The sequence below is a fragment of the Chiloscyllium punctatum genome, chromosome 3, assembly GCF_047496795.1.
Source record: "Chiloscyllium punctatum isolate Juve2018m chromosome 3, sChiPun1.3, whole genome shotgun sequence".
Classification (NCBI taxonomy): Eukaryota; Metazoa; Chordata; class Chondrichthyes; order Orectolobiformes; family Hemiscylliidae; genus Chiloscyllium; species Chiloscyllium punctatum.
In genome coordinates this window covers 15,335,197-15,362,743 of record NC_092741.1, presented here as the reverse complement: position 1 = coordinate 15,362,743, position 27,547 = coordinate 15,335,197, and the positions used below count along the sequence as shown (strand labels likewise).

General features: G+C 43.1%; 1 protein-coding gene across 1 annotated transcript in view; it reads right to left on the bottom strand.

The window, feature by feature from the left end:
- The window catches only part of LOC140453953 (dynein axonemal heavy chain 8-like), a 1,210,036-nt gene that overhangs the window by 363,129 nt on the left and 819,360 nt on the right, over positions 1–27,547 (bottom strand). The window contains exon 48 of the mRNA XM_072548830.1: positions 382–468. Within this exon, the coding sequence (XP_072404931.1) occupies positions 382–468 (87 nt within the window). The remainder of the gene's footprint in view (positions 1–381; positions 469–27,547) is intronic.

Here is a 27,547-nt window from a genome sequence, read left to right as displayed (position 1 = left end):
TCCCCTGGTTTCTTACACTATTGCTGGGTCAAAAGCCTAGAATTTCTTCCCTCATTGCATTGTGGGTTTACTTACAGCACGTAGACATGAGTGTTTCAAGAACGCAGCTCACCACCACTTTCTCAAGGGCAGCCTGGGACAGCCAATAAAGGCTGGCCAACCAGTTGCACCCATGTCTCACAAATAAATTTTAAAAATGTAGAATGGTGATTCCAGATCTGTTCCATGTCAGGTGGCAAAATGCCACACCACTGGGAACTAAGAGAGCTACTAATTGAGCCACAGCTGAGAGAGCCAGATTCAGAAATCTTGGAATTAAAACTTCACTGAGATTGAGTTCTTCATATACAACACTCACAGAATTTGAATAACATCTCTCACCTGTCTATCTGGCACCATCATTGCTACTGTCCTAAATTGGATCTTTAGATTTTCTGGCAATTCTTGACGCCCTGCATAACCAGGATTCTGCAAGTAAGGGAACAAAGTGGTATAGTGATATTGAATTGAGAAACTTATTTAAAGTAACATTCCTAAACTAATGTATTCCAAATTCAAGTGCACATAGAAGTAAAAAAAAATCTTTGCTGGCTGCTGGTAACATTTGATCTCAATGGAATCAGCGAAAGGAAAATTGGTCAGGGAGCTTTAACAGGAGCAGCTTATTTTCCTCCTGTTATTCGAAAAGGAAGGAAATTCAGAATGGCTGTGACAATTCCCTCCATCCAAAATAATGCTTTGCAATTGAGGTGTATCCAAGTTGTAGTCAACATCTTGTATCCAATAGCCTTTATTTCCACTGTAACAGTGAGTATTTCTGCATCATCGAGGGCTGAAGGGCCTATAATGTTCTATCTCAGCCTCAGGATAATGGGAGGGATTTTTTTTTGCCAGATTACTGGAAATAGCTGCAGTTAACTGTTGTGTATCACAGAGGCTGTTAGTAATGAGAACTTTTGACCTTTGGATGAGTACCTATGAAATGGTTTGCCAATACCAAAAGAGAAAATGCTGGAAAATCTCAGCAGATCTGGCAGCATCTGTAAGGAGAGAAAAGAGCTGACATTTTGAGTCCAACTGACTCCTTTTAAAAGCTAAAAAAAGGGAGATATACTAGGCTGAGGGAAGGTGAGTCATGGCTCCAGAAGCAAAGGTAGCAATAAAGAGGTAATAATGACAGTGAGTACTTCTGCATCATCGAGGGCTGAAGGGCCTATAATGTGCTGTAATGTTCTATCTCAGCCTCAGGATAATTGGAGGGATTTTTTTTTGCCAGATTACTGGAAATACCTGCAGTTAACTGTTGTGTATCAAAGAGGAGCTGTCATTATCAACTCTTTATTGCTACCTTTGTTTCTGGAGCCATGAATCACCTTCTCTCAGCCTAGTATAAATACCTCCCTGTTTCTCCCTTTTTTTTAGCTTTGACAAAGGGTCAGTTAGACTCGAAATGTCACCTCTTTTCTCTCCTTACAGATGCTGCCAGACCTGCTGATATTTTCCAGCATTTTCTCTTTTGGTTTCAGATTCCAGCATTCGCAGTAATTTGCTTTTATCTATGGTTTGCCAATATATTGCAATATGAGAGCGTAGTTGTCAACGGGATAGCTGTTAACATCACAGGAAATGACATAGGGTTATCTGACACTCAGTGCACAGAAGGACTTTTGATCTAGGAATCTCTTATTGCTTTGTATGTAATGTACATAGTTCAACAAACAGTTCTCTAACCACACATAGAAACTTTGGGCTCAATCTTACATTCTTCGACTAACTGCAAGTTGTAGTGTATTTGGTTGAGAGAATTTTGCAACAAGGTTTCATGCCATATCTTCCTAAAAAATATCTCATTAATTACCTACCCCTATCTCATGGCATGACTAACACCCTTGAAAGGCAGCTGTGCACTCAGACAAGCATTGGTAACTCATCATTGCTCCTAACAGGTAATGTACGGCACAGTCGAAAAGGGTGGTGCTGGAAAAGCACAGCTGGTCAGGCAGCATCTGAGGAGCAGAAGAGTTGAAGTTTCAGGCATAAGCCCATCATCAGGAATGTGGAAGGGGAGTGGGGGGGGAGGTGAGAGATAAATATAGGGGTGGGGGTGGGGTGAAGGCGATAAGTAGATGCAGATGAGGGGCAATTGTGATAGGTTGGAGGGGAGAATGGAGCGAATAGGTGGGAAGGAAGATGAGATGGACAAGTAGGACATGTCAAGAGGGTGGTGCCGAGTTGGAGGGTCGGATCTGGAATGAGATGGGGACAGGGGACATTTGGAAACTTGTGAAATTGATATTGATACCAGGTGTTGAAGGGTCCTAAGGTAGAAGTTGAGGTGTTCTTACTCCAGCTGGTGGATGGCTTGGATTTGGTGGTGGAAGAGGCCCAGGACTTGCATATACTTGGGAGAGTGGGAGGGTGAGTTGAAGTGGTCTATGGAACCATGGGAGATTGATTAGCAAGGTTAGATCTCATGGAATACAGGGAGAACTAGCCATTTGGATAATGAACTGGCTCAAAGGTAGAAGACAGAGGGTGGTGGTGGAGGGTTGCTTTTCAGACTGGAGGACTGTGACCAGTGGAGTGCCATAAGGATTGGTGCTGGGTCCTCTACTTTTTGTCATTTACATAAATGATTTGGATGCGAGCATAAGAGGTACAGTTAGTAAGTTTGCAGATGACACCAAAATTGGAGGTGTTGTGGACAGCAAAGAGGGTTACCTCAGATTACAACAGGATCTGGACCAGATGGGCCAATGGGCTGAGAAGTGGCAGATGGAGTTTAATTCAGATAAATACGAGGTGCTGCATTTTGGGAAAACAGATCTTAGCTGGACTTATGCGCTTAATGGTAAGGTCCTAGGAAGTGTTGCTGAACAAAGAAACCTTGGAGTGCAGGTTCATAACTCCTTGAAAGTGGAGTCACAGGTAGATAGGATAGTGAAGAAGGCATTTGGTATGCTTTCCTTTATTGGTCAGAGTATTGAGTACAAGAGTTGGGAGGTCATGTTGAGGCTGCACAGGACATTGGTTAGGCCACTATTGGAATATTGCATGCAATTCTGGTCTTCTTCCTATTGGAAAGATGTTGTGAAACTTGAAAGGGTTCAGAGAAGATTTACAAGGATGTTGCCAGGGTTGGAGGATCTGAGCTACAGGGAGAGGCTGAAAAGGCTTGGGCTGTTTTCCCTGGAGCGTCGGAGGCTGAGGTGCGACCGTATAGAGGTTTACAAAATTATGAGGGGCATGGATAGGATAAATAGACAAAGTCTTTTCCCTGGGGTCGGGGAGTCCATAACTAGAGGGCATAGGTTTAGGGTGAGAGGGGAAAGATATAAAAGAGAGCAACGGGGCAGTTTTTTCACGCAGAGGGTGGTACGTGTATGGAATGAGCTGCCAGAGGATGTGGTGGAGGCTGGTACAATTGCTACATTTAAGAGGCATTTGGATGGGTATATGAATAGGAAGGGTTTGGAGGGATATGGGCTGGGTGCTGGGAGGTGGGACTAGATTGGGTTGGGATATCTGGTCGGCATGGACGAGTTGGACCGAAGGGTGTTTCCATGCTGTACATCTCTATGACTCTATGGTTGGCCACAGGACAGTGGGATTGTTTTGTGCGTGTATTCCAAAGATGTTCCCTGAAATGCTCTGTGGGTTGGTGTCCTGTCTCCCTGATGGAGGGGAGACCACATGGAGAGCAACGGACGCAGTAGATGAGGTGGGTGGAAGGGCAGGGAAATCTATACCAGATGTGAAAAGATCCTTTGGGGCCTTGAATGGAAGTGAAAGGGGAGGTGCGGGCACAGGTTTTACACCTCTTGGAAATTGTTGATCAAGTGGGAGGGATAATTGCAGTTCCTGAAATAGGAGGACTTCTGGGATATCCTGGGAGTGGATATGGTGGAGGTGGAGGAATTAGAAGTGTGGGATCATCTTTTTAGAAGAAGGTTTGGGGGTGGAAGGAGGTGTAGTCAAGGTAGCTGTGAGAGTTGATGGATTTGAAATAGATATCCGTGTTGAGTCAGTTGCCAGATGTGGAGATGGAGAGGTCCAAGAAGGGGAAGAAGGTGCCGGAGATTGTCCATGTGAACCTGAGATCAGAGTGGAAGGTGTTGGTGAAGTTGATGAATCTTTCAACCTTGAGGTACTGATACAAGTCATCAATGTAGTGGAAGAAAAGGTGGGGGATGGTGCCGGTGTAACTTTGGAGGATGGACTATTCAATGTACCCTTCCAAGAGGCAGGCATTGCTGCAGCCCATGCAGGTACTCAAGGCTACCCCTGTAGTCTGATGGAAGTTGGACTCTCCAACTCCAGAGTTCCCCAAACTCGCACTGCCTGGTTCTACCTCTTACCCAAAATCCATAAACCTGAGTACCCTGGTCAACCTATTATCTCCACCTGCTCCTGCCCCACTGAACTCATGTCCTCACAGTTCGACTCTGTCCTGTTCCCCTTGGTCCAGGAACTCTCCACATACGTTTGGGACACCACGCACACCCTCCACCTCCTCCATGACTTTCGATTCCCCAGCCCCAACACCACATCTTCACCTGGACATCCAGTCCCAATACGCATCCATCCCCATGCGAAGGCCTCCAAGCCCTCCGTTTCTTCCTCTCCCACCAAGCCAACCAGTCCCCCTCCACTGACACACTCATTCGATTGGTGGAACTAGTCCTCACCCTCAATTAACATCTCCTTCGAAGCTTCCCACTTCCATCAGACCAAAGGAGTAGCCATGGGCACCCGCATGCGCCCCAGCTTCCCATAACTCATATGCAATGAAATGTTTACAAATGAACTGCTCTGAAGTTTGCAAAACATCTGATTCATGTATTTGCTCTTTCAATGACAGAGGGTTCAGCACATGTGGATCCTGTGCTTTTGCCAATCAAACTCACAATTCTGGGTGTTGATGCAACCTTTTTCCAGTTGTATATAACATCAAGGCAATGCAACTGAGGGTTTGTGGAGGACTTAAGAGCTCAATGTACCCTTTTACCTCACAATATCTTGACAGCCCATTTTCATTCATCCTCTTAATGTGGAGATTCCCACAGCAAGCTTTATCTCCAACTAATCTCCAACTAATGAACTCTGACATTTCAACTTGATATTGTCACACTGCTCTTCTATGTTCCCCTTGTGGAGACCATAGTAGCCACTGGCAAAAAACACCACTCAGGAGATCACCTGATGCTATGTAAGCCCCCATACACCTTGAGTGTTCTCCATCATGTCCTTTTTCCTATCTCTACAAATGCTTCCTCTCCACAGCCCTGACTCCCCCATGTCTTTTGGTGTAGTGATCTCACTTTTGCCCCTACAAGCAAAGTACTGCAAAGTATTTTCGCACTCAAAATATCTAAAATAAATATTAGATTAGAATACTTACAGTGTGGAAACAGGCCTTTCGGCCCAAAAAGTCCACACCGACCCGCAACCCACCCAGACCCATTCCCCTACGGGTAATTTAGATTAGATTACTTACAGTGTGGAAACAGGCCCTTCAGCCTGACAAGTCCACACCGACCTGCCAAAGCACAACCCACCCAGACACATTCCCCTACATTTACCCCTTCACCTAACACTACAGGCAATTTAGCATGGCCAATTCACCTAACCTGCACATTTTTGGACTGTGGGAGGAAACCAGAGCAAACCCACGCAGACACGGGGAGAATGTGCAAACTCCACACAATCAGTCACCTGAGGCAGGAATTGAACCTAGGTCTCTGGTGCTGTGAGGCAGCAGTGCTAACCACTGTGCTACCGGAATATCTTTGCACAAACCTTCAAATACCAGAATTTATAATGCTAAAATAACAAATTATATTTAGGAAGCTGTCTTCTTTTGTAGTGATTGATTGGGTGACTATGGCATTGAATTCAACATTTATACAGAATATTACTTCAGTGAAGTTTCCATCGATTGGAAAATGTGAGTCTAACCCCTTTATTTAAAAAATTTTAACCAATTCGTGAGTTTTTTTTAAGGAAGTAGTACACTGGGGATAAAGAAGAACTCTACTTTGATTTCCAGGAGACATTTAAAAAGGTGTCATATAAAAGATCATTGTGGAAAATAAAGTCTCATGGTACATTTTGGGTATACATTTTGGGTATAGATTGGATAATTAACAGGAAACAGATGGTAGGCACACATGAGTCATGTTGGGCCTGGTTGACAAATGTATTGAGTGTTGTGCTGCAGAGATCAGTGCTGGTCCTCAAACTTTTACATTTTAAATAAATGACTTGGATGAAGGAACCAAAGGGTAATTGTAACAAGGTCAGGGAGCTGGACTTCATAAAATATCAGTTCCCTGATTGGGGCTGTTAATCTGATCCAATCAGAGAGGCCTGACATGTGAAAAAGGTGCATGTCCAAGATCCTGAAACTCTGGTACTTGACTCTGAATGAGGTAGTACCAAAGTCAAGGACTATTCATGTGTAAATGTAGGATGACTTGGTGATGAGATACTGACCTCTGTGGAGTTATTTCACAGGTGGACTAGAAAGTAAATTGTGAAAAGCCTGTAAGGAGACTCCAATGGGATATGGATAAGTTAAGTAGTATTGGCGAAATTCTGGCAAATGAAGTCTGATGTGGGAAAATGTGAAATTGTCCACTTTGTTAATAAGAAATTTTTTAAAAAGCATATGAGCAAAGTAGTGGGAGATTGAATCTCAGAGCTCTACAGAAGGATCTGAGTATCCTGGAGTATGAACTATGAAAGGTTAGTATGCAGCTACAGCAAGTAATTAGAAAAGCTAATAGAATGTAAGAATTCACTTAGAGGAATTGATTATAAAAGTAGGGAAGCACTGCATCAGTTATAAGTTATATTGGTGAGACCACACGTGAAGTATTGTCTTCAGTTTTGGTATCCTTATTTAAGGAAGAGTGTAATTGCATTCGAAGAAATTAAGAAAAGGTTAACTCGACTTATACCTGGAATAGGCATTGGTCTTATGATGAACATTATAGCAGTAGGCTGGGGTTGTATCTGCTGGAGTTTAGAAGAGTAAGAGGTGACTATATTAAACAGATAAGACTTTATGGGGAGTTGTAGGTTGACTGGGGGAGAATTAGAACTAGGGATCATTACTCCACCCATTTAAGTTAAAAATCACACAACACCGGGTTATTGTCCAACAGGTTTAATTGGAAGTACACTAGCTTTCGGAGCAACGCTTCTTCATCAGGTGATAGTCGAGGGCTTGATTGTAACATGATGATGAAGGAGCATTGCTCCGAAAGCTAGTGTGTTTCCAATTAAACCTGTTGGACTATAACCTGGTGTTGTGTGATTTTTAACTTTGTACACCTCAGTCCAACACCGGCATCTCCAAATCATCACCCATTTGAGACAGAGATGAGGGGAATTATTTTTCTCACAGAAGACTGAAAGTCTTTGGAACTCTGTTGCTCACAAAGTGTAGAAGCAGAGAATTTGAAGATTTTTAGAGCAGTGGCAAATAGATCCTTGATTAAAAAGTAGTTGGAAGCAGACACAGATGTGGAGTAACCAGGTCAGCCAGGCCTTTAGATAAAGGCTGAGCAAGCTTGAGTTGATGAGTGACCTATTCCTGGTCTTGATTTGCATCTTTGTAAAAGTTTCCCTTGGATTTCCAAGTTACATTTAGTGTAATAAAATATCCCAACTTACATTACTGATGCGCATGAAGCAAAATTTAGTAATGCGTCTCATAAGGACCTATTTGGGCAGAAGAAAGTTAGGTTTTTAAGGTTCATTCTAAAAGAGGGGAATAATGCAAAGAGGGTTAGGAAGAAAACTCTAGAGCTTACACAGAATACCCACACCTCAGGAAGGACATACTGGCACTGGAACGTGTCCAGCGGAGATTCACACGGATGATCCCTGGAATGACAGGTCTAGCATATGAGGAACGGCTGAGGATACTGGGATTGTATTCGTTGGAGTTTAGAAGATTAAGGGGAGATCTAATAGAGACGTACAAAATAATACATGGCTTTGAAAAGGTGGATGCTAGGAAATTGTTTCTGTTAGGCGAGGAGACTAGGACCCGTGGACACAGCCTTAGAATTAGAGGGGGTCATTTCAGAACAGAAATGCGGAGACATTTCTTCAGCCAGAGAGTGGTGGGCCTGTGGAATTCATTGCCACGGAGTGCAGTGGAAGCCGGGACGATAAATGTCTTCAAGGCCGAGATTGATAGGTTCTTGTTGTCTAGAGGAATTAAGGGCTACGGGGAGAATGCTGGTAAGTGGAGCTGAAATGCGCATCAGCCATGATTGAATGGCGGAGTGGACTCGATGGGCCGAATGGCCTTACTTCCACTCCTATGTCTTATGGTCTAAATGGTAGAGAAATTAATTGGATAGAATTGGAAGGAAAGAATTGAATGAGTATGGTTTTTACAGAGGATTACTTGTTGGTGGAGTGCACAAAGATCAAGAGGGCAAAACTTTGGAGAGACAGGAAGAGAAGGATAAGACTTTTAAATTAAAGTGTTGCTTAACCAGGGGAAATTAACCAAGGTTGCTTAGCCACGGTTCATTAAAAAGCAGTCAGGCAATCTTATAATGGGGATTAGAGACATGGCAAAGAAGCCAAATGATCAGTTTCTGTCTGTTTTCACTAAGGAAGGTACAAGCAATCTCCCAGAATTAGAGAGCCAAGTGACCAGGGAAGATGAATTTAAGCAAATTAGAGATTGTGCTGGAGACATTAATAGGTCTGAAAGTTCATATGACATCACAGAAAATTGAAAGGTGACTATAGAGATAGTTGATACATTGGTAATCATATTTCAAAATTCCATAGAATCTGCAAGATTGCAAGCTTGCAAAAACTAGCAAAAAGGAATAAGAGAAGAAAGAAATGAGCGACTGACATGTTTGCCTTACAACAGTGGTTCGGGAAAACACTGGAGTCTATCATAAAGGACACAATAAATTAGCATGTGGTCAAAAATGATCTTGTTGGACGCTGGATAGATTTGTGAATGGAAAATTGTGTTTATCCAATGAGTTGAGGATGTTACTAACAAACTTGATAAAGGAGGCGTTGTATATTTGGATTTTCAGAAGGCCTTTGAAAAGATTCCCCACAGGAAGTTGATTAGCACAATTAAAACAGATGGGATAGTGGGTAATGCACTGGCATGGATTAAGGATTGCCTGATAAAAAACAGAATTGGAATGAATGGTTCATTCTCTCATTGGCTGACTGTGAACAGTGGGGTACCGCAAGGATCAGTACTTGGGCCCCAGATGTTCATAATATATATCAATGAGTTGGAAATGTAATGTTTCCAAATTTATCAATGGCACAAAGCTAGGCAGAAAGATGTAGAATATTTCAAAAGGATTTGGACAGGCTTCTTGGATAATATGGTGCTATTATTTAAGAAAGGTGGTGAGGAAAAGCCAAGCTGAACTGGTAAGCCTGACGTCAGTGGTAGGTATGTTATTGGAAGGAATGCTGAGGGATAGGATTTACATGCATTTGGAAAAGCAAGAACTGGTCAAGGATAGTCAACATGGCTTTTTGCATGGGAAATTGCATCACAGTAACTTGATTGAGTTTTCTGAAGAAGTGGCAAAGTAATGAAGTGATGAAGGCTGAAGTCATTGTCTCCATGGACTTCAGCAAGCATTTGGCAAGGTTCTACATGGTAGACCGGTTAGCAAAATTAGGAGAAAGTGAAGTCTGCAGATGCTGGAGATCAGAGTCGAAGAGCGTGGTGTGAGAAAAGCACAGGTCAGGAAGCATCCCAGAAGCAGGAGAATCAATGTTTCGAGCTTAAGCCCTTCATCAGGAATGAGGCTAAGAAAGTTAGATTATATGAAGTCCATTGGAAGGCTGGCCATTTTGATAAAAAAATTGGCCTGAATGTAGGAGGCAGAAGATGAGAGTGAAGGGTTGTTTTCAGACTGGAGGCCTACGACCTGCACTGTGCTGAAAGGATAACTGCTGGGTCCACTGTTTCTTGTCATTTATAAAAATGACTTTGTTGTGAATATAGGAGGTATGGTTGGTAAATTTGCAGATGACACCAAAATTGATGGTGTAATGGATAGTAAAGAAGGTTATCTCACAGTACAACCAACCATAGTCAGATGGGCCAATAGGCTAAGGAATGGCAGATGGAGTTTAACTTAGATAAATGTGAAATGTTGCATTTTGGTAAGGCAAGTCAGGGCAGGACTTATGCACTTAACAGTCAGGTACTGGGGAGTGTTGCTGAACAAAGATCTTGTGGTGTAGGTTCATAGATCATTGAAGGTGGATAGGATGGTAAAGAAGGTATTTGACACACTTGAGCTGAAAATGTGTTGCTGGAAAAGCGCAGCAGGTCAGGCAGCATCCAAGGAACAGGAGAATCGACGTTTCGGGCATCAGCTCTTCTTCAGGAATGATGAAAGTGTGTCCAGCAGGTAGGGATGGGGGATTGGGGGAGGGGCATTGGAAATACGATAGGTGGAGGGAGGTCAAGGTGAGGGTGATAGGTCGGAGAGGAGTGGGGGTGGAGAGGTCAGGAAGAAGATTGCAGGTTAGGAAGGCGGTGCTGAGTTCGAGGGATTTGACTGAGACAAGGTGGGGGGAGGGGAAATGAGGAAACTGGAGAAATCTGAGTTCATCCCTTGTGGTTGGAGGGTACCAGGCGGAACCTCCAACCGTTGTGTTGCCATAGTCTGGCGATGGAGGAGTCCAAGGACCTGCATGTCCTTGGTGGAGTGGGAGGGGGAGTTGAAGTGTTGGGCTACGGGGTGGTTGGGTTGGTTGGTCCGGGTGTCCCAGAGGTGTTCTCCCCGTAGTCCAACTCTTCAACTACCCCTCCCACTCCACCAAGGACATGCAGGTCCTTGGACTCCTCCATTGCCAGACCATGGCAACACGAAGCCTGGAGGAAGAGAGCCTCATCTTCCGCCTGGGAACCCTCCAACCACAAGGGATTAACTCAGGTTTCTCCAGTTTCCTCATTTCCCCTCCCCCCACCTTGTCTCAGTCAAATCCCTCGAACTCAGCACCACCTTCCTAACCTGCAATCTTCTTCCTGACCTCTCTGCCCCCATCCCACTCCGACCTATCACCCTCACCTTGACCTCCCTCCACCTATCACATTCCCAACGCCCCTCCCCCAAGTCCCTCCTCCCTACCTTTTATCGTAGCCTGCTGGACACACTTTCCTCATTCCTGAAGAAGGGCTGATGCCCGAAACGTCGATTCTCCTGCTCCTTGGATGCTGCCTGGCCTGCTGCGCTTTTCCAGCAACACATTTTCAGCTGTGATCTCCAGCATCTGCAGTCCTCACTTTCTCCTCCTATTTGACATACTTGCCTTCATTACTCAGTGCATTGAGTAAAGATTTTGGATTTCATGTTGTGGCTGTACAGGATATTGGCAAGGCCATTTTTAGAATACTGCATTCAATTCTGCTCTCTTTGCTTTTGGAAAAGATGTTGTAAAGATTTACAAAGATGTTGCCAGGATTGGAAGGCTTTGCTGAAGGGATAGGCTGAATAAACTGGGGTTATATTCCCTGGAGAGTTGGAGGCTGAGGGGTGGCCTTATCGAAGTTCATAAAATTATGAAGGACATGGATACAGTAAATAGCTAAGATCTTTTTCCCAGGGTAGGGGAATCCAACCAGAGGGCATAGGTTTAGGGTGAGGGGGAAAGATTTAAAAGAGAGCAGATGGGCACTGTTTTTATGCAGAGGGTGGTGCATGTATGGAATGAACAATCGAGGAACTGATGGTACAATTACAATGTTTAAAAGGTGTGTGGATGGATATATGAATAGGAAGGGTTCAGAGGAATACTGGAGTCTATATTAGATTGGTGCTGGAAAAGCACAGCAGGTTAGGCAGCATCCGAGGAGCAAGAAAATCAACGTTTCATGCAAAAGCCCTTCATCAGGAATAGAGGCAGGGTGCCTGCAGAGTGGAGGGATAAATGAGAGGGGGGTGGGAGTGGGGAGAAAGTAGCATAGAGTACAATAGGTGAATGGGGGTGGGGATGGAGGTGATAGGTCAGAGAAGAGGGTGGGGGAAGGTAGCAAAGAGTACAATGGGTGAATGGGGGTGGGGATGAAGGTGATAGGTCAGAGAGGAGGGTGGAGTGGACAGGAAGAAAGGAAGATAGGCAGGTAGGACAGGTCATGAGGGCAGTGCTGAGCTGGAAGGTTGCAGCTGGAGTGAGGTGGGGGAAGGGGAAATGAGGAAACTGGTGAAATCCACATTGATGCCATGGGCCCCAGCCCCCTCTCATTTATCCTTCCAGCTCAGCATCATCCCCATGACCTGTCCTACCTCCCTATCTTCCTTTCCACCTATTCACTCCCCCCTCCTCTCTGACCTATCACCTCCAGCCCAACTGCCATTCACCTATTCTACTTTATGCTACTTTCTCCTCACCCCCACCCCCTCTCATTCATCTCTCCACTCTGCAGGCACCCTGCCTCTATTCCTGATGAAGGGCTTTTGCTCAAAACATCGATTTTCCTGTTCCTCAGATGCTGCCTGGCCTGCTGTGCTTTTCCAGCACCACTCTAATCTAGACTCTGGTTTCCAGCATCTGCAGTCCTTGTTTTTATCTTAGAGGGATATTGGCCAAGTGCTGGCAAATGGGACGAGATCAGTTAAGAATATCTGGTCCGCAATGACGAGTTGGACCAATGGGTCTGTTTATGTGCTGTATAACTCTTACTTTATGACGCTGATGATTGGGAAAGAAAACAGCAGATGTAAAATGTGAGGTTATCCACCTTTGTAGGAAGAACAGATGTACAGAGTATTCCTTAAGTAGTGAAAGATTGGCAAATGTTGCCACGCAAAGGGACTTGGGTGCCCCTGACTATAAGTTGCTAAAGGCTAACGTGTCAGATGCAACAGGCTACCAGGAAGGTTAATGGAATGTTAGCTTCTATTGCAAGAAAATTTGAATACAGAAATAATGTGGCCTCATTTGAATTGTATACAAACTTAGTCAGACTCCATCTGTATTACTGTGTGTAGTTTTAGTCTCCTCATCTCAGGAAAGATATTATTGCCACAGAGAAAGTGCAATGTAGATTCACCAGACTTATTCCTAGCTTGGTGGGACTACCCTAAAACAACATAAGAACCAGGAGCAGGAGTAGGCCCTTCAAGTCCATACCGCCATTCAATAAGATCATGGCTGATCTTTTTGTGGCCTTATCTTTCATTCCTGTTCAGAAAATTACCGATCTTACTTTGAAAATATTTACTGAGGAAGCCTATTTCTCTGGATAGGGAATTACACGGACTTACAACCTTCTGGGTAAAGAAGTTCCTTCTCAATTCAGTCCTACATCTGCTCCCCCCTAATTTTGAGGCTATGGCCTCTTGTTCCAGTTTCACCTTCCAGTGGAAACATCCTCTCTATTTCCATCTTATCTATTCCCTTCATAATTTTATATGTTTCTTTAAGATCTCCCCTCATTCTTCTAAATTCCAATGAAAATAATCCAAATCTACTTAGTCTCTCCTCATAAACCAACCCCTTCAACTCTGGAATTAACCTAATGAACCACCTCTGCACCCCCTCTAGTGCCAGTACATCCTTTCTCAAGTAAAGGGACCAAATCTGTATACAGTATTCCAGGTGTGGCCTCACCAGTACCCTCTACAGTTGCAACATAGCCTTCCCGTTTTTAAACTCAATACCGTTAGCAATGAAGGGCAAAATTCCATTTGTCTTTCTAATGACCTGTTGCACCTGCAGACCAACTTCCTGTGATTCATGCACAAGGATACTCTGGTCCCTCTGCACAGCAGCATGCTGCAATATTTTACCATTCAAGTAATCGTCCTCTTTACTGTTGTTCCTACCAAAATGGATGACTTCACATTTGTTAACATTGTACTCCACCTGCCAGACCTTTGTCCACTCACTTAAACTACCTATGTACCTTTGCAAACTTTTAGAATCCTCTGCACACTTTACTGTCCCCTCTCAGTGTAATCCGTAAACGTTGATACACTATACGTAGCCCCCAACTCCAAATCATTCATATAAATTGTGAATAATTGCAGTCCCTACACTGATCCCTGAGTCACATTTTAGTGACTGATTGCAACCAGAAAAGCGCTCATTTAACCCCACTTTTTGCTTCCTATTATTTAACCAATCCTTTATCCATGCTAATACATTACCCATAACACCATGCGTTTTTATCTTATGCAGCAGACTTTTGTCCGGCACCTTGTTGAATGCCTTTTGGAAATCTAGATACACTATATCTATTGGATCCCCATTGTCCACCATGCCCATTATGTCTTCATAGAATTCCATTAGATTAGTTAAGCATGACCGCCCTTCATGAACCCATGGTGCGCCCACCCAATGGGACAACTTCTATCTAGATGCTTTGCTATTTTTTTCCTTGATAATAGACTCGAGTATTTTCCCCATGATGGAAGTTACACTAACTGGTCGATAATTCCTCATTTGTCTACCTCTTTCTTTAAACAGCGGCGTGACATTTGCTGTTTTCTAATCATAAGACCATAAGACCATAAGACATAGGAGTGGAAGTAAGGTCATTCGGCCCATCGAGTCCACTCCGCCATTCAATCATGGCTGATGCGCATTTCAGCTCCACTTACCAGCATTCTCCCCGTAGCCCTTAATTCCTCTACACAACAAGAACCTATCAATCTGCTCAAACTGTCCCAGAGTCCAGTGAATTTTGGAAAACTACCCCAACTGTATTTGCTGTTTCTTCTGCCATCTCTTTTAGTAGCCTGGAATGCATTCCATTATGGCCAGGAGACCTGTCCATCCTTAGGGCCATTAGCTTGCCCAACACTACTCTTTTCATGATAATGACTGTTGCCAGGTCCTCACCTTCCTTCATCTCCTTGTCAATTACTGGCATGTTATTCATGTTGGCTAGGCAGAAGTGGGTACTGCAGATATTGGAATCAGAGTCTAGAATAGAGTGGTTCAGAAAAAGCACAGCAGGTCAGGCAGCATCCGTGGATCAGGAAAATCAATGTTTTAGGCAAAAGCCCTTCATCAGGAAGGGCTTTTTCCTGCTCCTCGGATGCTGCCTGACCTGCTGTGCTTTTCCAGCACCACTCTAATCTAGACTCATGTTATTCATGTCCTCCATTGTGAAGACTGACACAAAATATCTGTTCAATGCCTCAGCCATTTCCTCATATCCCATTTCCTCATACCCCCTTCTCATTCTCTAAAGGACCAATGTTTACTTTAGCCACTCTTTCTCGTTTTATATATTTATAGAAACCTTTGCTATCTATCTTTATATTCTGAGCTAGTTTATTCTCATAATCTATCTTACTTTTCTTTATAGATATGTTTGTGGCTTTCTGTTGACCTTTAAAGCTTTCCAAATCTTCTGGTTTCATGCTCTTCTTGGCCACTTTGTATGCCTTCTCTTTCAATTTGATAACCCGCCTTATTGCCTTAGACACCCATGGCAGATTACCCCTTTTCCTACAATCCTTCCTTTTCACTGGTATTTACCTTTGCTGAACACCTTGAAAGATTGCTTTTAAAGTCCTCCACTGTTCATCATCTGTCCCACCATAAAGTCTTTGCTTACAGTCACAGTCTACTTTAGCCAACTCCTCCCTCATCACCGATTGTAGTTTTCTTTGTTTATACACAGGAGCCTGGTATTAGATTTTATCTTCTCCTTTTCCATTTGTATTCTAAATTCAACCATATAATGACTGCTCCTTCCAAGAGGATCCCTAACTATCACGTTATTTATTATTCCTGTATCATTACACAGGACCAGATCGAGGATAGCTTGCTCCCTCATTGGTTCCATTACATACTGTTCAAGAAAACTATCGCAGATTGATTCAATAAACTCCTCCTCAAGGCTACCCTGATGGACCTGGTTTGACTGATTGACATGTAGATTAAAATCCCCCATGATAATTGCTGTATCACTTTTACAGGCATTCTTTGTTTATTGCCCGCCCCATTGTGATATTATTTGGTGGCCTATAGACTATATCTATCAGTGATATTTTCTTCTTAGAATTTCTAATTTCTACCCAAATGGATTCAACCTTATTCTCCATAGAATCTATATCATCTGTCACCACCGCCCTGATGTCATCTTTAAAGGTCCGAGCTACACCACCTCCCTTACCTTCCTGTCTGTCCTAACAAATAGTCTGACACCCTTGGATACTTAACTCCCAGTCATGACCATCCTGTAACCATGTCTCCGTAATGGTTACTAAACCATATTCTTTTGCAATGATTTATGCCATTAACTCATCTACCTTGTTACAAATGCTACGAGCATTTAGATAAAATGCCCTAATGCTAGCTTTTGTACCCTCTTTATGAATTCCAACATCTCCATTAATAATATCTCCTGAGTTATCCTTCCTTTTCACTTCTTTCATTGTCTGCCATATAGTTAAATTTTCCTGCACACATGCTAACCTGATGCTTGTCTTTTTATTTACTATCATACTTCCTGTTACTCCCCCCCTCCCCGATTCACTAGTTTAAAGTCCTAGTGACCAACGTATTTGTCTTCTTCACTAGAATACTGGTTCCAGATTAGTTAAGGTGGACATCGTCCCATCAGTACAGATCCCTCCTGTTCCAAAACGGATGCCAATGATCCATGAAGTGACGCCCCTCTTTCCCACACTACTCCTTTAGCCACCTGTTTGCTTCCCTAATTTTCTTAGCCCTAAGCCAATTTACATGTGGTTTGGGTAGTAATCCAGAGATTCTTACCCTTGGGGTCCTGTTCTTTTATTTCGTTCCTCGTGCTTGATAATCCCCAAACTGGTCCTCTTTCCTAGTCTTGCTTATGTTGTTTGTTCCAACGTAGACCACAACAACTGGATCCTCCCACTCCTGCTCCAATATCATTTCAAGCTAGTCAGAGATGTCCTGAACTCCTGCACCAGGCAAACATACCATGCGGGACTCTCGATTCTGCTTACACAGCCTGGGCAAACTTGACCTGTATTCTCCAGAATCTCAAAGAATCATTGAAACGTATAAAATACCAAAAGCAATTGACAGGATAGATGAAGATAAGATGTTTCAGTGGGTTAGTCACTGGGTCTTGGTAGTAAAAAAATGGTGCAGTTGATAATGCCCTGCACTTAGGGGATTCTAAGTGAGGTAGCATAATCCAGTGGCCACTGATCCTGCTATGCTTCCTCGGTAATCCAGCTTTAGCAAAAATGTAAAATGTGTATCAATGCCTATGAGATGCGATAGATATCCAAAGCTCACTCTTGAAACAATTTCATGATAAAAAACTTCAAGACCACAGTAATTTTGACTGCTATTGCAAAGCATAGAAATCTTGGGTGTGAGGTCCTCACTGATGGAGGTACAGGTGTCAGTGACCATCTATTTAGAGAGTCATCGTCTCCTTTGATAAAATTCAGTCATAAGAACATCTAAGCATAAAAGTAGGTGTAGGATTAGGCCTCTTAGGCAAATTGCCATTCTCTGACATCTTGCCTAATATCCCTTAATGCTATTTTCTTTCAGCATTTCTGTATTCCTTGCTTTTTGTAATATTCTGATGATCGTTTAGATCATATTATTCTTATTATTTGGGAACCTGGGTCCAGAAGTAAAGATAAATGAGGTTTTGGTTTGCAGCTCTACGAAGGTGACTTGCTTTTATAAGGGCCAAAACAACTTTTCAAAGAGATCATGTGACTTATACGAAATGACAAGACAAGATGCCTGATGAGATCATTGCTGAATATGTGAAAACCATAACCATTATCATCCAGAAGGCCAAGAGCAGCAGGTATATGGGAAAACCGCCTCATGCAAGTTCATCTGCAGTCACTGATGGCTTGTTAATCCTTCAGTTTTGCTGGCTCACAATCCTGGATCACCCTCTCTAATGGTATTGGAGATGTACTTCCAACAAATATACTGTAGTGGTTATCAAAGGCAGCTCACCACCACCTTCTCAAACGCAGTACTTAGGTGCAATAAATGCTGACTCAACCAGCAAAGCCCACATCCCATGAATGAACATGTGTTAAAAAATCTGAGCTTTACAACCCAGCGAGGGACATGTGGAAAGATGACAAAAATAGGTCCAGAGACAAGACCAGCAGTAGGGCAGTATAGCTTTGTCAGGAGGATGTTTGGTCAGCATGGTTGAGGTGGACTGAAGGGTCTGTTTCTGCACTGTATGATTCCATGACACTATTTAGAAAAAAGTCTTAAACTACTTAAGGAGTCCAAGTAGTTGGGGCTTAGAAAGTCCTCATGTTTCTTTTCTTAGAGTGCAGTGAGTTAGCTAAGAAATCACAGAATTCCTACTGTGAGAAAGCAGGCCATTTGGCCCAATGGGTTGACATTGACCCTCTGAAGAATATCCTACTCAGATCCACCCCCTAACCCTATCCCTGTAACCCTGCATTTGGCACAGCTAACCCATCTAACTTGTACATCCCTGAACACTTTAACATGGCCAATAGATCTGACCTGTACATCCTTGGACTTTAGGAGGAAACTGGAGAACCTGGAGGTCGCCTGCACAAACACAGGGACAACATGCAAACTCCACACAGTCACACAGTTGGAATTGAACCTGGGTTCCTGGCATACTGAGACAGCAGTGCTAACCAGTGAGCCACTGTGACATGTCTGTGTATCTTGGGTTGAGATGGTAATGGAGAGACTCAGATCTGGTAAATGCACAGAAATGAGCTGAAAGGAAAAGTTTGCAACTTCATCTGTTGTGTTAAAATTGGAGGTATGATGATAATCTCTTGGGATGGAATGTCTATAACAGACATTACTGGGAAATACGGTTGCATATTTCTTTTTGCTGTTTATGTTGAGAGATTTACAACTGTTTTGGATATATAGCTTTTTTCAGGAATTAGTTACATTCTCTCTATGGCAAGAATATTTTTTCAGAGAAAAGGAGTTGAAAACTGCACACAGTCCTCCAGGTGTTGTCTCACCTCTATAAATAAGACTCCGAATTGCGGATGCTGGAGATTTGAAACAAATAAAAATAGGAATTTGCTGGAGGAACTCAGCAGGTCTGACAGTATCTGTGGAGAGAAAACTGACAATGTTTTGAGTGCTGTGACACTTCTTCATAACTAGAAAAGGGTGGTATTTATGTTAATGACTGAGGTTTAGAGGAGTGAGTGAGTAGATGGAGAGGGAGCCAAGAGAGAGAAAAAAATGGTAGGCAAAGAGATTGTTGATAGTAAACCAGGGAAAAAGAGAAGCTAGAGAGGTGATAATTGGGACGATGAGTAGTCAAAAATGGGTTGGCTACGCTGAAAACAACCATGTCATATCACGACCTGGTGTTGTCGATGCAAACAAATGACAAGAAAGGAAGTGTTCATGCTCTGAAATTGTAAAACTCTGTGTTGAGTCCTGAGGGCAATAACGTACCTAAGCAGAAGATGAAATGTTGCTGCTATTGCTTGCATTGAGTTTGGTCGGAACCTAGGCGAAAGTGAGGATTGCAGATGCTGGAGATTCCTGATGAAGGGCTCTTGCCCGAAACGTCAATTTTCCTGCACAGGGAGTGAGTTCCAGATTACCACTGCTTTGTGAATGAGGAAGATCTTCCTCACAGCTCCTCTAAACCTTCTACCCCTTACCTTAAATCAATACCCTCTCGTCATTGATCCCTTGACCAAGGGGAAAACTTTGTTCTGTCTACCATATACACATAATAATTTTATACATCTCAATCATGTCCCTTCTCAATTCCTCTGTTGTAAGGAAAACAACCCCAGGCTGTTCAATCTCTTATCATAATTGAAACTCTCCAGCCTAGGCAACATGCTAGTAAATCGTCTCTCTTATCACACCTCTCCTATAATGTAGATTCCAAAGCTGCACACAATACTCTAGCTATTGCCTAACTAATGTTTTATACATTCCTGATGAAAGGCTTTTGCCCAAAACATCAATTTTCCTGCTTCTTGGATGCTACCTGACTTGCTGTGCTTTTCCAGCACCACACTCTTGACTCTAATATCCAGAATCTGCAGTACTCACTTTCACCTAATCCTTTATACAGTTCTTGCATAACCTCCCTGCTCTTAAACTCTCTGCCTCGGCTGAAAAGGCAAGAATACTATACCATCTGCCTTCATTTTTTTAAATTATTGGATCTATTTTTCTATTAAACCTGTTCAGGGATATTATTACACATTCCTGGAGCAGGTAGGACTTGAGCTCAGGCCTCTCAGGGATAGGAACATTACCACTGCAGTGACTCTTTTTAAGATTAGTTAACTCTGCTCAGGTCTGTTTTTGATTTTTAAAAAAATTTAACCTAAAACATTGTCCTTATTGACAAACCCGGTCACCTCTGTAGGAAATTTAATCAAATCGGCTAGCTATGACCTCCTCCTTAACATAACCATGTTGATTGTTCTTGAATAATCCCTGTCTCTCCAAATGCAGATTAATTCTGTTCCTTAGAATTGCTTCCAACAGTTTCCTCACCACTGAGATTAGACTGACTAGCCAGTTTATCCCTTGTTCCCTTCCTGGATAATGGCACCACATTGGCTGCCTTTCAGTCCTCCAGAACCTCTCATGTGGCAAGACAGGAATTGAAAATGGTCATTGCCTTTACAAAATAGTTGACATTTAATGAAGCCCTTCACTACTGTATTGACCTAAGTAAGAGTGTGGGCAAACCCTGAAGACCTGCACTGCTCCGGTACTCGTAATAAGTTTGAACAGAGGCAAGATGTTAGGACACTCAACCTTGACCATTTCTTTTTTGGATACCAACTTCTGTTCCAGCTTAATCTAGTGCTTGAAGTGTCTTTTGAGTTCAGATGATGTCACCAAGGTGCAGCCTGAAGCTGAGAAATGGAGTGCGCAAGAGGCTCAAGGATTGGTCCAGAAGGTCATAGTATGAGCACAAGACATAGAAGGAGAAGTAAGTCATTGAGCCTATCACATCTGCTGTGGCATTCAAAGAGATCATGGCTGATCTGATTCTCTTCAACTCCACTTCCCTGCCCTTTCACCAGGAATCTTCATTCCTTTACAGATTGAAAATCTGTCCATGTCAGCCTTGAACATACTTAATTATCTGACCTCTGAAGTCCTCTGTGGTAAAGAATTCCATAAATTCATAACATTCTGGGAGAAGAAATCCCTCCTCACTTCTGTTTTAAATGTGTGACGCCTTATTCTGGTCAGAGAGTCATAGAGTCCTACAGCACAGAGCTAGGCCCTTTGGCCCAAACTAGTTCACGCTGACCAAAATGTTCATCCATCCATGCTAACCCCATTTCCCTACACTTGGCCCATATCCTTCTAATACTGGATTAGTGGTGCTGGAAGAGCACAGCAGTTCAGGCAGCATCCAACGAGCAGCGAAATTGACGTTTCGGGCAAAAGCCCTTCATCAGGAATAAAGGCAGTGAGCCTGAAGCGTGGAGAGATAAGCTAGAGGAGGGTGGGGGTGGGGAGAGAGTAACATAGAGTACAATGGGTGAGTGGGGGAGGAGATGAAGGTGATAGGTCAAGGAGGAGAGGGTGGAGTGGATAGGTGGAAAAGAAGATAGGCAGGTCGGACAAGTCCGGACAAGTCAAGGAGGCAGTTACTGAGCTGGAAGTTTGAAACTAGGATGAGGTGGGGGAAGGGGAAATGACATCCTTCCTATAACAAGGTGACTAAAACTGAACACAATACTCCAAGTGCGGCCTCAACAAAGTTCTGTACAACTGCAACATAACTTCCCAACTTTGATACTCGATGCCCTGACTGATGAAGGCCAGTGTGTCAAATGCCTTCCTCACTGCCCGAAACATCGATTTCGCTGCTTGTTGGATGCTGCCTGAACTGCTGTGCTCTTCCAGCACCATTAATCCAGTATTTGGTTTTCAGCATCTGCAGTCATTGTTTTTACCATATCCTTCTAATCCTTTCCTATCCATGTATTTGTCAAAATGCCTTTTAAATGTTGTTAATGTATCTACCTCAACTATGTGTGCTGGCAGCTCATTCCATACGTGTACCATTCTCTGTGTAAAAAGGATACCTCTCAGGTTCACTTTTATTCTTTCCCCTTTGACCAAAAACTGATACCCTGTAGTCCTCAATTTCCCAAGCCTGGGAAAAAGACAGTGCATTCCCCTTATCCACACCTCTCTTGATCTTATACACCTCAATAAGGTCCCCTCAGTCTCTTATGCTCGAAAGAAAATGTCCTAGCTTGTCCAACCTCCTCCCTATAACTCAGAATGTTGAGTCCTGCCAACAACTTGTAAATTTCTCCTGCACTCTTTCCGGTTTAATGACTCAATGCCCTGACTGATGAAGGCCAGTGTGTCAAATACCTTCCTCACTGCCCTGTCTCCCTGTAACTCCATTTTCAGAGAATTGTGAATTTGAACACCAAGGTCCCTCTGTTCCACTACACACCTTAAGGCCCCACCATTCACCATAAAACTCCTACCTTGATTTGACTTTCCAAAATGCAAGACCACACACACTATATTAAACTTTATTTGCCATTTCTTGGCCCACTTCCCCAGACGATCAAGGTTCTGCTACAACTTCTGATAACCTGTCCATGATACTGGCTATTTTAGTGTCATCAACAAATTTACTAATCATGCCTTGGACATTCGCATCCAAGACATTGATATAGATAACAAACAATTATAGGCCCAGCACCGACCCCTGAGGCAGTCCACTAATCACAGGCCTCCAGGCTTAGAATCATCCTTCTACTATTATCTTCCTCTTCCCACCAACATGCCAATTTTGAAACTAATTTGTCAGCTCACCCTGGATTCCATACGATCTAATCTTCTAGAACAGCCTTTTATGTGGAATGTTATCAAAAGCCTTGCTGAAATCCATGAACACTACCTTTACCACCCTGTTCTTGTCAACCTTCCTGGTCACTTCATCAAAGAACTCTAACAAATTTGTGAGGCATGATCTCCCATTCATAAAGCCATGCTGACTACTCCTAATCAAACACTGTCTTTCCAAATGCACGTGTATGTTATCTCTCAGAATCTTCTCAAGTAACTTACCTGCCACAGATGTTAGGTTTACTGGCCTATAGTTCCCAGGCTTTTCTTTGCAGCCCTTCTTCTGGGACCTCACCCGTGGCTAATGATGATGCAAAAATATCAGCCAGGGCCCCTGGAATTTATTCTCTAGCCTCTTGCTGTGTTCTTGGATATATCTGATTAGGACTAGGAGATTTATTCAGCTTCATACATTCTAATACATCCATCATCTCCTCCACTGTGATAGGGACTGTCCCCCAAGATATCTCCAGTAACTTCACCAAGTTTCCAAGTCTTCATGTCTTTCTCGACATAAACACAGAGGAGAAATATTCATTGAGAACCTCGTCCATCTTCTGCGGTTCTATACATATATGTCTACTTTGGTCCTTGAGGAGCCCTATTTTCTCTCTAGTTATTATTTTTCCTTAATATATTTGAAGAGCCTCTTTGGATTCACCTTAATCTTCTCAGCCAAGGCTATCTCGTGCTCTTTTTTCACCCTCCAGATTTCCTTCTTCAGTAAACTTCTATATCCCCAATATACCTCTATATATATACTTCTATATACCCAATATGACCCCAGCTGCCATACCTCCTCCTTTTTTCTGGTCAAAACCTCAATATCTCTTGTCATCCAGGGTTCCACTGCTGTGAAGTTGAAGGTGTGTACTGTACCTTTAAGAGTGTGAATGCTGTTCGGAACTGATAGATTGCAAGCATCTGTGTAGGTGTCTAGATGACAGTCCCAGAGTGAACTAGAAAATTTAAAATATGGAAATTTGGTTGTGAAATGGATACCTGGGTTTTGGTTGCTGTTTTGACAACAATTCAAATTTAACCAATCAGTTCAAATTATGCCCAAGGATACTAAAACCTAAATAAGTTTGAAGGTATTGTTTTGTCAACATCAAACCAATGAGTCAATCTTATGTTGGGGATATAAAAATGCAGACATTTTGAAAATCAGAGACAGAACAACTGCCATTAAGTCAGATCCAAGAAATTAGGAAACACTGTCTATCAAAGGTATCTTTTGATATGAAACATTTCGCAGTAAAAACAAAGAAGATGATCCAGGGAATTCAGCAGCCAGAAGAGTGAAGTCACAGAAGATGACAGTGGCTGTGTGGTTTTGAAATTAAACTGATGTAATATGAATAATGTCTTATTGGAACAGCATATTGTTATAGAGTTGGAGAAAGTGAGGACTCCAGATGCTGGAGATCAGAGTTGAGAGTGTGTTGCTGGTCAGGCATCTGAGGAGCAGGAGAATCGATATTTCGGGCATAAGCCCTTCATCAGGAATGAGGCTTGTGGGCTGGGGGTGGGGTTGGGGGGAAGGTAGCTGAGAAAATGATAGATGGATGAATATGAGGGTGAAGGTGATAGGTCAAGGGGGGAGTGATGGACAGATCAGGAGGGCAGTGCCCGAGTTGGAGGCTTGGGACTGGGATAATATGGGAGGAGGGAAGCTGTTGAAATCCACATTTATCTCATGTGGTTGTAGGGTCCCAAGATGGAATATGAGGCATTCTTCCGCCAGGCATTGGGTGGTAACAGCTTGGCGGTGAACTAATTAATAATAAATTAATCAATTAATAATTGATGCAAGTATAAAAGATCCCCTTGGAAACAGTGACCACAATATGGTAGAATTTAACATTCAGTTTGAGGGAGAGTAACTTGGGTCAAACTAATTGATTTAAGCTTAAATAAGGATGATTACAAAGAAGTGAGGGCAGAGTTAACTGGAATGGACTGAGTTTTTTCATATATTTAAATAAAAATATTTATTTTTTCATATATTTAAAAATAAATATATTTTCATATATTTATTCCACTTAAAATATGAAAAGGGAGGCAGCATCGATCTTGCAGCTGCTCTTGGGATTGCAGGTTTAAATATTTATTTCAGTTTTCTTGCAGTTATTACAGTTATTATATTTCACTAATATAAGATTTTTAAAGACATTTGGATAGGTAAATGAATACGAATGGTTTGGAGGGAAATGGACCGGGAGCAGGCAGGTGGGATTAGTTTAGTTTGGAATTATGTCCAGCATGGACTGGCTGGACTGAAGGATCTGTTTCCATGCTGAATGGCTCTGTGTCTGTTTGATAAGCCAAAATGAACATAAGACCCTCAGAAAATGTGGACTGCAGATGCTGGAGAGTCAGAGTCGAAAAGGGTGGCACTGGGAAAGCATAGCAGGTAAGCCAATATTGACATTTCAGACGTAAGCCCTTCATCAGGAATGTGGACGGGAAGGGGGCTGAGAAATAAATAGTGGGGTGGGGTTGGGCCTAGGGGGAAGGTTGGTGGGAAGGCGATAGGTGCATGCAGGTGGAAGGGAATTGTGATTGATCGGTAGGGAGGTTGGAGTGGATAGGCAGGAAGGAAGATGGACAGGTAGGACAGTCAAGAGGGCAGTGCTGAGTTGGAGGGTTGGGTCTGGGATGAGGTGGGAGGAGGGGAGGTTCGGAAACTAGTGAAGTTGATGTTGATGCAGTGTTTTTGAAAAGTCCCAAGGTGGAAGATGAGGCATTCTTCTTCCATTCGTTGGTTGTTTTGATTTGACAGGGGAGGAGGCCGATGTCCTTGGGGCAGTGGGAGGGGGAGTTGAAGAAGCCCCACCTCCACCTTGTTATGCTCATGCTCGAAATGTCACGACTTTCTGCTCCTCGGATGTTGCCTGACCGGCTGTGCATGTCCTGCACCACATGTTTTGACTATGCTTTATAATAAAACAAAGAACAAAGAAAATATACTGCCCAGGAACAGGCCCTTCGGCCCTCCAAGCCTGAGCCGATCCAAATGTACTGTCGGTCAATTCCTAAGCATCTATTTCCCGGTACGCCCCACATACTCATGCATTTATCCAGACACATCTTAAATGAATCTACCGTGCTTGCCTCTGCCACCTCTGCTGGCAACGCATTCCAAATGCCCACCACCCTCTGTGTGAAGTACTTGCCGCGTGTATCCCACTTAAACTTTACACCTCTCACCTTGAAAGTGTGACCTCTTGTTATTGAATCCCTCAACCTGGGATAAAGCTTGTGTCTATCCACCCTGTTTATTCCCTTCATGATTTATAAACCTCAATCAGGTCCCCCCTCAATCTCCTTTTTTCTAATGAACATAAACCTAACCTACTCAACCTTTCTTCATAGCTAGCACCTTCCATACCAGGCAACATCCTTGTAAACCTTCTCTGCACTCTCTGCAAAGCGCCCACATCATTTTGGTAATGTGGTGACCAGAACTGTACACAGTATTCTAAATGTGGCCAAACCAATGTCTTGTACAATGTTGACATGACTTGCCAGCTCTTATACTCAATACCCTGTCCAATGAAGGCTAGCATACTATGTGCCTTCTTGACCACTCTATCCACTTATGTAGCAACCTTCAGGGTACAATGGACCTGCACTCCCAGATCTCTCTGCCCATCAACTTTTCCCAAGGCTCTTCTGTTCATTGTATAATTCGCTCTAGAATTAGTCTTGCCTAAATGCATCACCTCACATTTGTCTGGATTGAAATCCATCTGCCACTTTTCCACCCAACTCTCCCATCTATCTATATCCTCCTGTATTCTCTGACAGTCCCTTATGCTTTCTGCTACTCCACCAATCTTCGTGTCATCTGCAAACTTGCTGGTCATACCAACAGTGCAGATCATTTATGTATATTACAAACAACAGTGGCCCCACACTGACCCCTGTGGAACACCACTGGTCACCCTTCAACTACTACTCTCTGTCTCCCGTTGCTCAACCAGATTTTTATCCACCTAGCTAGAACACCCTGCTCACCATATGACTTCACTTTCTCCATTAGTTTACCATGGGGAACCTTATCAAAGGCCTTACTAAAGTCCATGTATATGACATCAACAGCCCTTCCTTCATCTATCAACTTGGTCACTTCCTTGAAGAACTCTATTAAGTTGGTAAGGCACGATCTCCACCGCACAAAACCATATTGCCTATTACTGATAAGCCCATTCTTTTCTAAATATAAATAGATCCTATCCCTAATTAGCTTTGCCAGCAACTTTCCCACCACCGACGTCAAGCTCAGTGGCCTGTAGTTACCCAGAATATCCCTACTACCTTTCTTGTACCGAGGGACAACATGAACAACCCTCCAGTCCTCTGGCACTTCACCTGAATTTAAGGATGCCACAAAGATGTTTGCCAGGGCCCCAGCTATTCTCTCTCTTGCCTCCCTCAGCATTCTGGGATAGATCCCATCCAGTCCTGGGGATTTGTCCACCTTAAAAACCTCTAGCCTACCCAACACATCTTCCCTACTTATGTCAATGTGATCCAGACTAATCAAAATTCTATCTCTAATCTCAACATTCATCATGTTCATCTCCTCAGTGAACACTAATGCAAAGTAATCATTCAGAACCTCACCAAATGTACTCCCTTTGTTACCTCTTGATTTATTGTCTGTTCCACCATATAGCTGCTGTGAGGGGATCTGTGGACT